Below are 15,847 nucleotides of genomic sequence, written 5' to 3' on the forward strand. Positions count from 1 at the left end.
ATTGCCATCCCAGTGGGGGTGGCAATCAAAAGTGATGCTGCAGTGAGCCTGTTAATACTTCTTCTTTTTAATCTTAGACACTTTTTTTTTTGGACTCATTACACAGGCCGCCAGTCAGCTCGTCGTTGGGTCTAAGTTTGTGGTTCTAACTGATCACTGTCCCGATGTGCAGCTTTTGTAACGCGTGGTGAAAGGCTGCTCTCATCTCTCTGTGGTTTCTGCCTCCTGTCACCTCCCGTGGCTCCCGGGTACCGGTGAGTCATCCGCTCCCTCTGGACCTCCCTGGCTGTGGCTACAGGCCTACTGAGGGGCTCCTCCTGGTTGAGGGGTATGAGTCAAGTGCCGCGGCAGGGGGTGAAACGCGCAGCTGAGGTAAACAAATCCAGAGCCTAAGGACGACCTGTCACAACATGTTTCATGCGCAGGCCGGATGACTCAATCACTGGGTATGTGGGACATATGGTGCCACCGGTCACGGTGAAATTAATACCCTGTGAATCATAGCGACAGCCTGGCAAGCGGCTAGGTGGCGCACAGGAGGTGCTGGCCAACTGTACACGCCGACTTCTTTGCGACGCTTCACGAGCGTCTGGAAGCTAAAGACTGAGGTTTAAAAATATTTGTTAACATTTTTTAAACAAGTCTGTTTATGGAGGGGAAATCGTCACCTCAAGTAGAGGCGATAATTAATGCCGCTTTACGCTCCTTTCACAACTTCCCTTCGATGTTTACATAGCTTCAGAGTCGGTGTTCCTCTCTTACGTTATCAAATTATATTTCTGTGTCAACGCAACATGGTCTCGGCTCAGCGCAGGCTTAATATAGAGATACCCAAGTCTGCCAAAAGGTAAAAAGACAGATGGGCTGCATGAGTGGAGGCAAGGGAGGGAAAGGTAGAGAGGGATGGTGACAGCCAGGGGAAAAAAAAAAAAAAAAGAAGAAGAGGAAGATGAAGGGATGAAATTCAACCTTGGTGACAAACTGGCGATGAAGAGGGGAGTGAATGTGAGAGGACTCAAAGATCCAAGAGACAAGAGAGCAAGAGCAAAGGAAGAGCGTGGAGATGAAAGCCAGAGAGTAAAAAAAAAAAAAAAAAAAGAGATGGAGCGAACGAGTGAATGTATGCGCGAGGAGCAGATTTGAAGGAGGAGGATGATGGGGAGAGAGGCAGACAGACGTGATGGAGTGAGTGACAGACCGTCACTCTGCTGGGTTTTGAAGCCTGGTGCTCTGCGGCAGCTGTGATATGGTTGGAGAACAACCCTCGCGCTCCTCCACAGCGCCGTAGGAAGAGAAGCACTCTGTGATTGCATCCATAGCGTTAAAAATAGAAGGCACGGTAGGTTATGTAAACAGGCAGGTTTTACACAGCGTTGCCGGTGCCGCATCTTACTAATTGGCAATGGTTTTTGCTTAAGGGAAATAAAGCGAGGAGGTCTGGCTGTTGTTGTGCGTGAAGTACTTTTTTTTCCTGCAGGTGAACAATTTACAACAGAAGTTACAACTTCTCTTAAAGCACGCGAGCGATTAAGTAAATGGCTGCTGTCTGTGCAAGCTCTCGCAGACATCTCAAACCGACTTCATTAACAATACAGCACCCATAAGGGTTTCCATGACACCAATTACCGGTAATCTGAACACTTTGAAGTTTCACACTTGATCAATTGCGAAAGAGTTATTTTCGCATCTCTTTGCAGGACGTTTAAACATCAGAATTCGACAAAACTTTCATTTAAAAACATCGCCAGGCAGGAAGGAAGCGGCTACTTTCGTTTTCAGGCGACACTTTCAAGGTCAGATACGAAATAATTTAAACAGAAGAACAACTTTTTTTTTCTTTCGCACCTAACTTTTCTATTGAATCAGGCTTTTTCTCAAGGGTGCGATTAAACACTTTGTAACCTGGAGAACAACTTGTGTTCTATTTTTGCGCATCAAGTGAAGACGTTCCAAAATAGCCCTAATTAGTTTCTGCTTCTGCAAGCTTACAAGTGCATGTAATTGTTCCCTTAATGGCTACTCCATCCCAATGAGAAGCCAACCAGACAAAATGGCCCCAGGCTTCAGAGGCGAACATTACCCTCCCCGCCTCCCTCCAACACTCTCCCACTAATGCTGGAGATTTATTTCTTCCACACTAAAAATAACAATTTAACTCCTGAAAGAAACCCTGAGGTTGAAGATTGGAACAATTATTTTCCTTTTTCAAATCTGGGAGAAAAGCAGAGCAACTCTGCCCCGTTGCTATGAGCTTTTGTAATTTGACAGTTTTAATACCTGATGTCTGTGCACTGACAGACATGGTTAGCAAACAGAGCATGATCGTGTGTGTCAGTGAGGACAAACACACACACACACACACACACACACACACACACACACAGAGTATATGTGCTGTATGTGTGCAGGGTTCTGGCTGTTGACTGAGTGAATTCAATCATGTACACTTGTTATTAGAAATTTGCATAATATTCCACCTCAGTGCTCAGCCAATTGGATGCAGTTTAATATATGCACACGAGCTAAGGTGATATGGTGTAATGTAACAGATCCATTCCAATTGAAAGTAGTGGTAATGAGCAGTGCATTTCATTCCAGGTGTGCCGATGCATAGAGAGCATAGATTTCATTACAGTTTTGATTGAATACTGGTAAATTGGGCGTGCTGTGGCATCTGGCAATCAGAACCATACTGTCTGTATGAAGTCCTTCAATATTTACACCTGTGCTTTGAAGGGAAAGTCAAGTTTTTAAAGTAGCAGAACACATTTAGTTTCAAACACTCAAAACAACATTGTGGTTGGTTAAAGGGGTGGTTCATTCAAATTACAAAAAAAGAAAACATTGCTTCTCACATCTCTGCTGCCACTCCAGGACATATGGAGGTGAATGGAGTTTTTTTTTGGTACTGAATAAAGCATTGAAGGGGACACATCATGCTCATTTCAAGGTTCATACTTTTGGGTTTAAAGTTCAAAAACCACATTATTTTTCTCATACTGTCTGTTTGAATATACCTGTATTCACAGTCTGTCCGAAACGTAATGTTTTAGCGCCTGTCTCTTTAAGACCCCCTCCCAAAAAAAGACCAGTCTGCTCTGATTGGCTTGCGAGAAAAATATGGTGCACCTTTGCAAAGGTAGGCTACAATCCAAATCACATACTTTTTCTCTTTACTTTTAGTACATACTGCAGCTGCCCTTACAAAGTACGTACTGTAGCATGCAGTGTGCATACAGTTGGGACGTACTACTTCCTCATAACATTGCGCCTTGAACTTTGACCCTCTTGCTCATATACTGTATCTGCTGTGCAGAGGATTGTGGGTCAGGATGCTGGCCTTAATACTGCAAAATGCGACCGGATGTAGTAGGACATCCTCGGATTTTTTGCATACTATGTATTGAGACATACTAAATCTTTCCCTGGCATATTAAATAGTATGGTAGTATAGGTATTGGACCACACAGGTAGTTCTCAAGCTGTGGGTGATTCTAATGAACCTGCATGTGACATAGGAAGGGGAGCCAAATCTGAATGGCTTGTTGAATCACATGTTTTCTGATCCAGGCAGCCCACAAAACAAACTGGTTGGACTGGACTGGTTGTCTTATTTCACAGTTTGTGGGCATTTTTCATGATATGTCCCCTTTAAAACAAGTAGTGCGTCTTTCTAGAAACAAGACCTCACTATAAACACTTTTCATTGGAACTACTTCCTACTGAAGTTTGACCAGCACAAACAAAGTCCAAGTCACCTTTACTGTATTAGGGTGGAGGCAAAATTACATCTCAAATTAGTGTAAAATCTAAACCATCTGAATGGCTAGAAAGAAAACATGGTATTTAGTAATTTGGGTGAACTGACCCTTTAACATCAGATTAACTTACCACAAGTCATTAAACCAAGCAGAGCACATGCACAGAGTTATGTCCCTTGTTTTTTTTTTTACATGCAGTTGCATCAGAAACTTAAAAATAGAGTATGTTAATTTGCCATTCAGTGGCTGGTAAAGCAAACATGGTTCCAATGCAAACTTCACGCTGTTGCTGTGATGATTCTCACTGAAGAGGGAAAGGCGGCACTGGAAGAATCTTGGCTTTACCAACAAACTTTAAAGAGACAGTCCACACCAAAGTCAGTTTTTGCAGATATGGTGAAATGTGGTGCTTAATAATTGGTAATATATAAAGAACATGCACCAAACAAAAAGGTGAGTCAACTCTGACCCTTAATAACAAAGGGCCATATAGTAGACACTTATCTTAAAGGGATAGTTTGGGTGCTTTGAAGTGGGTTTGTACGAGGTACTTATCCATAGTAGGTGTATTACTTACAACAGATGACGGTTGGCGTGCCCCCAGCTTGGAGAAACAGACAGGAGTAATGACACCGGAGCAAAGCAATACAATGGGGACAGTAGAAAAACGCATTATAGCCACCTAAAAGAAAGACTCACCTACATTTTTTTATATCCGTTTAAGTGTACGATGTATTTAGAATATTTTCACAGCTTTATCTTGCCGTCAGACAGCAATTTCCTTCTCCTTTTCGACGGGGAACTGAACTGAAAGTGAAACTTATCTATGCTCTCTCCAAAGCCAGCAGGCTCAGATGACAAAAATAATATAGATGCGTTTCACTTTCAGTTCAGTTTGCTGTCTGAAGATAGAGTTACACACTTAAATGGATATCGTTTTTTTAGGTGAGCCTTTCTTTTATGTGGCTAAAATTCGTTTTTCTGTCGTCCCGAACTACAGCACTGAATTGCTTTGCTCTGGTGTTGGTACTTTGGTGTCATTACTGTCTGTTTCTTGATGCTGGGGGCACGCCGCCCGTCATCTACTTTAAGTAATACACCTACTATGGATAAGTACCTCATACAACCCCACTTCAAAACACCCGGACATCCCTTTAAGTACCTCACTGCTCACAAGAGAAAAATTTAATTTCCATAAAATCATTGTCTTCCAGCTAAAATCCACATCTACCATCGTGCAACGTAGCGCTGTCTTTGGAGTGAACTGTTGCTTTAAGAGATGGAGAAACTGCTTGCATGTCCACTCAAACACCTGCGCGCAGTTTCAGCCATCGGCTGTAAAACCGGAAAGGCAGATCATAAAGAGACGGTGAAGAGGGTCAGTGACAGAGGGAATTCAACAAAGGAGGCAGGTGCAGCTAAAGGGGTTAGTCCAACTGAAGAAAGAAAAGAAGAAAGAAAAAACAGGCAGGTAAAAATGGGAGAAATTCTCCCCAGAGGTCAATGAGGCAGATTTAAGGGTAAGGGGTCAGGGCTAGGAGCCGGGACAACTGCGTGGGTGGATTAGATCACTGTGGGCCCCGTGGATCGCTGTGAGCTGACGGCTCTCCATCCTGACACGGGCTGAGCTTTAATAGCCGATATGGAATAAAAAGCCATTAAAAGTGGCGGTTATGGAAAGTGAAGTATTCGCTTTATGTGTAATGCCTTTAAGGTTAGTTTTTACAGCACAGTGCAGAGTGTGTTTTTGTAGTAAAACATGATGTCACTTATAATCGCCATAAAGCGCCGGTGTGCTGAGCGGAGGGAAAAACGGCCTAGTTCTGTGTGACCTTTAATGAGTGCCATTACACTATGACTATGACTCAGGGAGTCCAAATTGGCAGTAACGCTTCAAAAAAGTGAAGTAAATGTCTGTGTGTGTGTGTGTGCACACATCATAGCCTGACTTGTGATGAATCATGTAAGAGTAGCCAGCAGGGTCAACATAGATGAACGGGCTGAATGAAGTTCGACAGCCGGCGGTTCTATTTAACCGTCGTAATGAACACGTTCTTGATATGCAGCCTCAATCTGACCCGTAAAGATCTAAAAAATGTATTTAATATTTTAATGTCCGACTTCAGTCGCTGTCTACTGTTTGAAAGTGGACAGCTGCTATCAAAACATCTTTTCATTAACACTGCTGCATTGTGGTACTGTAGATGGTGTTTATTTTGTAACTAGATGAAACTGAGCACTTCTAAGAATTGAAAGCTGACACTTTTGCGATGTTTGTTATGACTTTCCTCGATTTCTGCTTTATTCTTTACTAAGATCATGGCCAAGGAGAGTTATGTTTAATATTAAAGCCTACATATTATCTATCTATATAGGTGAGGCCACACCCATTTTGTCTGTTTGTTGAATGCCCTGACGAAGACCTACAGTTTTAATGATATAACCACTATAATAAAAGCTTTTTAATCCTTCCTCCTTGAGACTTGTTTAAGATTTTGGAGTGCCTGGATTGCCTTTGTGTCTCCTGTTTTTCCCCTTTTTCAAAGAGCACGTTTTGAGCTACCAGCTATCACTCTCCCACATCTGTTTCTTTTTTGATTGATTTTATTTTTAAGATGTAAAATATGATAAAATATTAATCATGAAAATTCGGATGTGGACCGAAACCTTTCTGAGGAGCAGATATTGTGAAGGCAGTTAGAGGGGCAGGCTGTTCTCATACACTGTTCGTAGCTATACCTACGAAAAGGAATGCACTGTAAATTGTGTATATCCCAAGAAATCAATGTGTGCGTAATTATCGTGAACCAGGAAATATAAATAGTGGCGAACACCGCGTAGGGAGGAGAAAATATTGGACTTTTGCCCAGGAGACCGGCATTCATGTTCTGTATGAAACAAGAAGCCAACATTGATTTATTTGTCACGTAACTTCCGTACTTAAGTATCGCCACTTCCGTAGTTATTTTAACCCAAACCATCATCTTTTCTTAAACCTAACCAAGTTGTTTCCTGTTAAGACGGAAGTTTATTTTGAAAAGACTGTATGCATGTAACGAATGGAATTTGACACGTGTTGCAGGACATTCGTAGGAAAACGCACGAAAAATGAGGGGTAACTTTTCGTATGACATACATTTTTATGAAGATATTTTATAGTATTACAATATATATTACTACTTTTCTTGCTTGGTTCTTTGCAAAGATTAATGCTGAGAAGAGTTATGTTTAATATTAAACCTTATATATCGGTTTCTTTTTTTGCTTGTTTTTATTTTTAAGGGGTTAAAACATTAATCATGAAAAATACTGATGTGGACTGAAGCCCTTCTGAGGAGCAGATATTGTGACGGCGGTTCGAGGGGACACAGTCAGAGCCCTATCAGTGGATGATACACAAGCGGTGTCTGTTGCCATGGTCTTCAGAAGTATAAATAACTTTTTAGAAACCAAACTGGCATCGATGTCCCCCCCCCAGGATGCCAGCTCTTCTTCATGGAAAGGTTCAGCGCGAGTTCACTCTCTGCTCTCCTCCTGTAGTGCTTTAATGGGCTTGAAAACGCCTGCTTCACTTGATTCTATTATCGAGCCATCTCCCATGTGCTTGTCAGCTAAATTAGCTGCTAGCCTGGCTTTTTAGTCCAACCCACGCCAGTTCATCTAGATGTGCGGAAGAGTCACGGAAAAGGTTGAATAACAATAGAGGGGGCGAAAACAAGCAGCGGTCTAGAACCAGGAGTCTTGTGCTCCACAGATTTGCTAACACACAGTTTTCTGGAGAGGTGGGCGTTCCCCAGCCAGAAAGTGCAACCTGACTGCTGGTATACAGTATTTCTAAATAGCTGTAGGTCAACAGGTTCCTGCCCCTGGCTTTTAGTCTTTCCTGGTGTTTACATAATGTAGTGCAGCTACCCACAACTAAGCCAATATCTCAGCTCACGGTTTTTATTTGTCCAATAACTGAGCTACATAAAACAAAATAACAAATGTGGTTAGGATTAACAGAGCTGTGTGTTTTAAGTGAGTGGCTGCCTTTGTGCTTTTTTCTTATAGAGTTTCTATCTCGCTGACATTTACGGATGAAGTGGATTCACAGATGGTTTACTTCGACTCACATGTTCTTTAAGAGATGTTTGCTGGAAGGGGAACTTTTGGAACTTGGGAAACTTTCCTGAGCTGTCACATCTGTCTCAGCTGTCACACATAATAAAAGGTGAACCGTTCTTCCACAGCATCGAAATAATGGTAACAATAGTCACTGGCTTACCAACTATCCTTGTTTTAAAGGATTTGGATTGCTGACACATTTTCACTCATAAAAGGAAATTGTTAGTTTAATTAAAGACAACCTATTATGCTTGTGTGCTTTTTCCCTTTCCTTTAGTGTGTTACATAGTTTTTTGTTCATGTAAAAGGTCTGCAAAGTTACAAAGCCCAAAGTTCAGGTGAAAAGGGACTAACTCCCCCACAGAAACACTGATCCTGAACTGCCTGAAATGCCTCGCTTGAAGCCTTTTCTTCTGTAACGTGGTGATGTCACCAAGTAACACATTTTCATAACGGCTAGTTTTGCACGCCCTCAAAAACGCTAGTTAGAGCGGAGTCCAAAGAGTTTGGTTCGATTGACCAATCACAACAGTTGGCCAGGTGATCAATCAGAGCAGACTGGGCTTTTCAGGGGCGGGTGGTGCAGAAGCTCAAACAGAGCATTTCAGACAGAGGGTGAAAAGAGGTGCTGCAGCACAGCCGGTATGAGAAAAGTAAAGCTTTTTTTTTAACATTAAAGCATATAAATGTGTTCTAGTAGAAACCCTAAATACAAATATGAACCTGAAAATAAGCACAATAGGTCCTCTTTAAGAGAATTAGCAGGTAAGCAGGTGATTGCTCACCATATCATTTAGTCAGCTAACTAACACTGTCGTCTCGGGAAAGCTCGTGTTAATAGGCCTTTTTTACAGAAGACATTTTGACATGTCACTGCAGGAAAAGCACCGGTGTAAGTAATAAAATTAATGATGGCTGAATTCTATTTAGCTGCCTCAGTTTGATGGTCCTGGTATTGTTCATGCTGACTCGCTGTCACACTGTCACATTAAACATTGCTAATGTTATTAGTAACACCTGTGCTTTTTCCTGCTATGAAAAGTCAAAAAGTCTGCCGTGAAAAAGCCGAGTGGTCGCATGTTTACATTAACGCTTGCTGAATAGGTAGCCTGATGGCTAGTTGAGGAGCCAAGTGCTGCTAAAACTTAGTGTCTTTAGAAGATTAGTAAGGGCGCTTTCAGAAGCCAACATTTAGTCAGATTTAATCAAACTCTGGTGCGGTTCGTTTGGGCAGTTGTGAACGCAATTATCGTACTCTGGTGCGGAACAAAACAAACGGTCTGAGACCACTTGCAGGCTCTGGATGTTCGCATACCGCTGCATCCTTGTACGCGGCTGTTCAGGAGTATAACCAAGGCTTTAGCCTGATAGTTAGTCGGCGAGCTAACTCAGTGTTTTTTTGGAGCAAAGACAAGATAATGTTCTTTGCTACAATTTGGATACACATGTATCTATTGTGTTTTGTAACTTGTTGTTCATGTATCTTTGTCTCCCTTGACCAGCTGTTCTATATTGGGCCACTATCTGTGTGCGGTTGTCTGCTGGCCCACCTTGTGGCTGCTGGGAGATTTGTGACAGGGCTGCAGAGCGGTCTACAGAAGGTACAGACAGAAAGGCAGATATCTGGTGAGGAATGGACAGGGAGGGAGGGAGATTGGAGGCCCTCTTGGAACTGTGATGCTGTTACTTCCACACCGGCTCCTCTCCTTCCTTATCAACCCGCCCGCCCGGCTGCTCTGATTGAACCAACAGCGTCAGAGTCTCTGGCTGAAATAGATTGCGTTGCTGTTTCTATTACATCCTGCACCCCCCCCGCCCCTCCCCACTGTTGTCCGACTCCCTGGCTCAGACCCCTGCTGGTTAGTTATTTGTTGTGGGCTTTTCTCATTTGAGCCTGAGTAGCTCATCATTGCAGCAAGAGAGTCTGTCTGCGTGAATGGAAGCTTCTTTCCCTCGCTGACGATTTATGGACTTCTGACATGGTGCCTGTGCGAGCAAACAGGAAGGAGAGGACAAAAAACGCTGCAGGCCACCTTGTCCTCCCTGAATCACATCCAAATGAACCGTATCTTCTTCCTAAACCTGCAGGAATATGATCTAGTCTTTAGAATGGGATAAACCCCCAAACTGTCTCTATTCTGCTCTGCAGCTCTTGTTTCTTTACGTGATCATTTGAGGGTCCCAGAGACGTTTTGTTAGTTACTCTTCCTGTCATGGATATATTGATTAGTCTGAGAGCGAACTAACTGTCAAATTTAAATTTTAAGAAATAATGAGACTCGAGCCTATAAAGATCAAGATGTAATTAAATATTCAAGAACTGGCTGGAGTTTTATAGGTCATGTCATTTATTGGGGTAGCTGGGTGGTGTAATTGAGTCTGTCACTGCGAGATTACAGGTTTGACGCCTTTAACAATGTGGGAATAGAACTTTCAATTCAATGACATTTGTAATTACGCAAAACACAATCATCCAGACCCACAATATAACCCTGAGAGCTGAAATGATTAGTCAATTAATTGTCATTTTTTCAAGCGAAAATGCCAAAAAGTTGATGATTACACCTTCTGAAATATGAGGATTTGCTGCTCTACATGATAGAAAATCAACTATCTTTGGGTTTTTGTGGTGCTGTATGTATCTGCAGACACCCTGCTCTCCGACTGTAGTTTCTTATTCTGCTGTGTTTGGGATGCTTCTGGGCGTCAACCTCTTTAAAAAAGCACACATCCAAGAGGAAGCTACGGAAATGCCGGAAAAAGCGCGTTCCAAAACGAGAGGGAGTCTGGGGTTGACTTTTACCCGCTGGCGAGCACCGTAACCCAACTTTAAATGTTGTGTTTGCAAATCCGCAACCAACAAATCCTACTCACTGTGCCTTCAACAAAAGACTTTTATACTTCTTTTGTACTTTAATGAAGCAGTGTGCCTTGAATTTTTTGGTGGAATCCATTCCTGTTTTTGTGGATAACTGTTGTTTAACTTAAAATCAAGAATTGTTCATTTACTCATTCATCTTAGGCTACATGCACACTAATACCATTTCTAAAACGATCTCCGTCCAGACGAGCGTTTTAGAATGAATCTCCTTCCATACTACCACACTTGAAAATGCATATCACATGATCATTCACGTGCACTGGGCATGCGCGTGCCGGTGTAAACAGCAAGCAGCTCTGGACAAGGGAATTGATGCGAAGCGCTCGAATAATAGCCTGCCTCCTATGCATGTAAGCAGTAGTAGCATTGTAAAATGCAGAATTTCACTGCGCGACAGGTGCTAGCATAGACGACAAGGTCAGCAAAACTTGTAACTTGTTATCCATGTTGAAATGAACCACTGGTGGTCGAGGCTGTTGTCGTTTGTTTTCTTTCAGAAGAGGTTCAAGTGATGTGATGAATCAGGGAAGGACACGTCGTGACTGATAAGGCCCAATCACGAAGCGAACATGCATCATCGTTTTCAAAGGTCTCCGTTTCTGTCCGTCCAGACTAAAATGCAACCCAGACTTTTAAAACTAAAACAGGTTCCGTGCCCCTACAGTGACCCCAGGGAACACAGTTCACTTTTTCAGAGAGCCAGATCAAAGAAACCCTCAATGAGAGATTTATAGCAGCTAGTGGAACAGCAGGTATAGTCTGAAAGTTCACGTCAGGACTTTGGCTCTTTATACTTTCAAAGTCTGTGTTAGCTGCACAGAAATTATAAAAGTAAATGAATGGTCTCACAGAGAGAGATGCTACCTGACTTGTGTTTTGAATTTTTTTCAAGTAGTTGGAAAACATTGAGGGAATATTTGTGCGTGCTGACGAGCTAAATAAAAGATGAGGACAGGCCGTGAGGGAGCGGTGTTGTTTAGACTCAGGTTCTCGACTTGATTTGAGGAGTTAATTAGAGCCGATGCAGTATTTATTACAAGTCATTAAATCTCTCACATTTCGTGGCTGCTGCGTTGAGCACATTGAGATATATATACGGCTGAACATAACGGGACGAGAAGGTCCTCCTCTGATATTCTTCACGCCCTATCCAAACCATATTTAGTGAATATGTACGCTGTGCTATATCGGACACTTATCATCTCTAACGCGGGGCTGTAAGTCAGTGGAGCCATTAAGTGAAGCATCACGTCATGTAACGCTGAGCCTAATGAAGTGTATGGATCAAGAAAATCAATTAGCAATGCTTACTGCCTCTCACTAAGAGATTGGTTTAAGTAGTGAGTTAAGTGTTAGTCAGCTAATGAAAGCGATATTTCACTCTGGGAGAACATTTAGACGTATTAGCATGCGTACCAGCACATTCTTGGACAGGAGCTGCGTCCTGCTTTTACTGGTCAGGACTTGTTTTCTCATCGACTATTCAGAAACACCACAAATTGAGAAGAAAATGAAAATGAGTTTGTCTCCATTATCTGTTTGAAATGAGTGCCATCGCTTTGGAAACGCACATTGGATGATTGGACTGATACAGTGCAGGCATGCGTGGTGTTCTACCAGAGTGAAACAAGTTTTTTTTGTTAGTGTTCAGTCTGGTTAGAAGCGTACGAGGCGTTCGGGGCCCAGCAGTGCAATCCCCCTTGCAGGTTCACTGAGGACAAACATCCCTCCCCCTTACCCTCCATCTCCACACTGATTGGCTCCGAGTCAGGTGACCCTTGCTCCCCCACGGGGGGAGGGCCATCAGGACCTGTACCTCTTTCAGGGTCACCTGCCTCCTTTGGGAATGCCGCCCCATGATAGGTTGTGCTGGCGCTTGTGGGTGTGGTCTTCCCTGTGGTTGTAGGAGGAGGAGGAGGAGGAGGAGGAGGAGGAGGAAGGGGGCAACAGAGTGAGTGATTAGTGAAAATGTGAATCAGGCTGGAGAATCAACTTCAGAGAAATGAGGGTGAGTCCTGAGTGGAAAGAGAACCGTCACCCGTTAACATTATGACCCAGTGATGATAGTGAGATGAGCACACAGAGCACAAGTTAATTCATCCATCACAGATACACAATGAGTTGTTGGCTGCAGTTCACTTTACCAGCTGCTTAATAGCCACAATTCAATCTCGCCGGTGATTTTGGCATTCCAACATTTGCAATCCACGACTCTCCAGAATATTTCCTGCTGTGCTGCTTTATTATCACACTCAAAAACACATCTTTAAAAGAGCAGGTGTAGGATTCAGGGGGATGCATTAGCAGAAATGGAACATAATATTAATAACTGTTTAATAAATTAATAACGGTTTTCATTAGTGTATAATCGCCTGAAACTAAGAATCGTGTTTTCGTTAGCTTAGAATGAGCCCTTCATATCTACATAGGGAGCCGGGTCCTCTTCACGGAGTACTCTGTGTCGCTCCACCATGTTTGTACAGTAGCCCAGAGCGGACAAACCAAACACTGTCTCTAGCAGGGCTCCCACTCTTTTCTAGAGATTGTTTTTCAGTGATGATCGAGCTCAGGGGTCTTCAACAAGTAGCTTGCGAGCTACCAGTAGCTTCTGTTTCTGAGTGGCTCGCTAAAGGTTCAAAGAATATAGCCGAGGGGTATTCAGTTGGTTGCAATCTGCAACCTCACCACTATGCCCCTAAATCCTACACACTGGTCCTTTAAAGAAATATATCATTAGCACATTTTGTGACTCTTTAAACATCATAGCTAACACAGCTATCTGGAAGTTTTGTCAGAAGAGACTCAGCTTAGCAAAAGTTTAAACTGGCAATAGACACGTTTTTTGCTTTAACTTATCATTATGAAGTAGATGTTGATTGCACACTGTAATGGCTACAGAATAATGACACCATTGGCATTCAGATTGGTTCCCTATAATCCTCGCTTTCACTATGCAATTCTATCTGCCACCGGATACGATGTCTTAGTGCTATAAGGCAGAGTAAAACTAATAAAAAAACAAGCCTTCATTTCCCTGAGATCGGGGTTTCTAGTTAAAATATAGTAGGCAGGCTGTTGCTAACGCTAACACTAGCAGCCAGAAAGAAACATCTATGATTCATTGTCCGTCTGTTTTCTTGCAGTGGCCTTTATAAAATGAGCATTCGTGATACTATAGGCTGTATTCTGTTATATCCGGTTGTCTTTGCGACAGCGGTGCCAACAATAAAACCACTTAGAAATGCTATGAGGGAGAAGTTGAAAAGTTATCTGTTACCACTTTAAACTAATAAAAGGATATTAACGTTATTGAATGGCTTTTGAATTTTTACAAACTGCAACAAAGGATTTTGGGCACTTTTATACTATTTAAATATGCCATCATGATTCGACAGAATGACAGTCTTTCAGCTGTTAAACTCCACTAAACCACTCTGTAATCACTTAATCATGGTTCTCCAGCTTATTTTACAGAAAAATCCTCCCATATTTTAACATGGCTTTGACCTCTGACCCCTCTTAAAACTCCTCTGTGTCCGCTCTGCTAAGCGTTTTCACAGACAAGTTGAAATAGATACTGGTGGCTGGCTAGGTGATGGGTTTTTATTTCCACTACCTCACTACAGCTGAGCTGTTTCCCAGGATTCTTTCGTCACCTTGAGGCAGAGCAGCAAACATTATGACGGCCACATTTGGAATCATTTCAAACATATGCCAAGAAACACGCTGGGCATTCGCTGCCACAGGTCTTGTATTATCAAACATATTTATCTTGATGACACACTCCACATCTTGATTGCATTATTAGCTCTCTGTTGTCCTTGAGGTCCGGCGAGCAGCATGCTGCTATTGGCTCGGGCTCCTGCACTAATAAGCCAGCCATAATGTTAGCATTCTGCAGAGCTCACACCCAGACTGGAGGAAAAAGGCTTGTTCGCTCTCTCACTGCGAGCCAGTTGACAGCGTTCACTCTCAATGAGGTGCCCCGCCGCTTCGCCATCTGCGCCGGGCAAATTAAAACTGTACACCAGGGGGTGTTTGGCCCTGGCACATCGGACAATAGCTCCAGGACTTCATTACTTCAATTTATAACAATTGTGTTATTCTGAGTGCGCATGATTTTTTCCCCCTTTTACTGTTGATAAAGTACAAAAAAAGCACATTATACAACAGAGGAACATTTGAATGCCTACACAGGCAGGTGTTTGTCTCACGCCCTTCCCTCTGCAGGCTGCGATTGTTTGGCTGACAGGGAAGTGGAAGAAAGAAAACGTCCGTGCCTTTGGTGTGCTTTCGAACAGGGAACGGAGCCCCTGTGTGGCAACAGCTTTGTTTTGGCATATGGGGTGTTTTATTGTCTAGGAAAGCTGATAATTGATCTTCACTGCAGAGACTTAAAAGGCTTTTGGTGTGAATCAGCTAGAAAAAAAAATATAGACACCAAAAAAACAACAGAGACAGAATCTGACTGCGCGTTGAGAACTTCAAACGGTGCAGTGAAGCATCTGGGTGATGAGAGCCCCGTATGATTAAGCAGGAGGGTTGCTCATCCCGACTTGCTGCCGACTGAGTGGTAATTCCTCCAGCGGGGAGGCTTTGCAGACTACTGAGGCTCTGTGGGACTGTGGAGGTCTGGGCCGAAGCCTCTGGCAGACAAAGTGGCCTCTGTTCTGAGACAGAGACCGAGGATGGATGGTTCTGCTGAGCCGTAATGGCTGACATCTCCCAGCATGATTGCTGATACTAATCACAGTGTTTTTGATCAACCACCACCATTAGTGTCCCAATTCGTCCAGTGAAAAAAAGGATCTGACTTTGAGCAAGTCTTAAAAACTCCTCTTAAAGTTGAGGCGGGTGTTTCAGCTGTGTAGATAAACGTGAACAAGGCCGGCCAACAGCTTTCGGATTGAAAATGACTAGTTTTGAATGATGCAGTGTTAGAAAATTGTCTGAACACCACCTCCTCAATCTTATCTGAGAGGTAGCCAGCTTGCTGGCATTTCTATTTCTATTCTGGCCATGCCAGGGGCTGTGCGGTGTGGCCAGCGGGGGAGTAATGGGACGTGACAGGGATGATGATCCTTCCTGATACAGGGCA

General features: G+C 43.0%; 1 protein-coding gene across 6 annotated transcripts in view; it reads right to left on the minus strand.

Annotated features, from left to right (window-relative positions):
- The window catches only part of sema6cb (semaphorin 6Cb), a 189,546-nt gene that overhangs the window by 7,675 nt on the left and 166,024 nt on the right, over window positions 1-15,847 (minus strand). For 4 of the 6 annotated variants that reach the window (XM_074653012.1, XM_074653009.1, XM_074653011.1 and 1 more), the window contains one exon: window positions 12,488-12,643. The exons of 1 other annotated variant lie outside the window; for it this stretch is intronic. In XM_074653012.1, coding sequence (XP_074509113.1) covers window positions 12,488-12,643 — 156 coding nt within the window. The remainder of the gene's footprint in view (window positions 1-12,487; window positions 12,644-15,847) is intronic. One more of the 6 variants, XM_074653013.1, reaches the window with a different exon arrangement.

This window comes from Sebastes fasciatus, chromosome 12, assembly GCF_043250625.1.
Source record: "Sebastes fasciatus isolate fSebFas1 chromosome 12, fSebFas1.pri, whole genome shotgun sequence".
NCBI lineage: Eukaryota > Metazoa > Chordata > Actinopteri > Perciformes > Sebastidae > Sebastes > Sebastes fasciatus.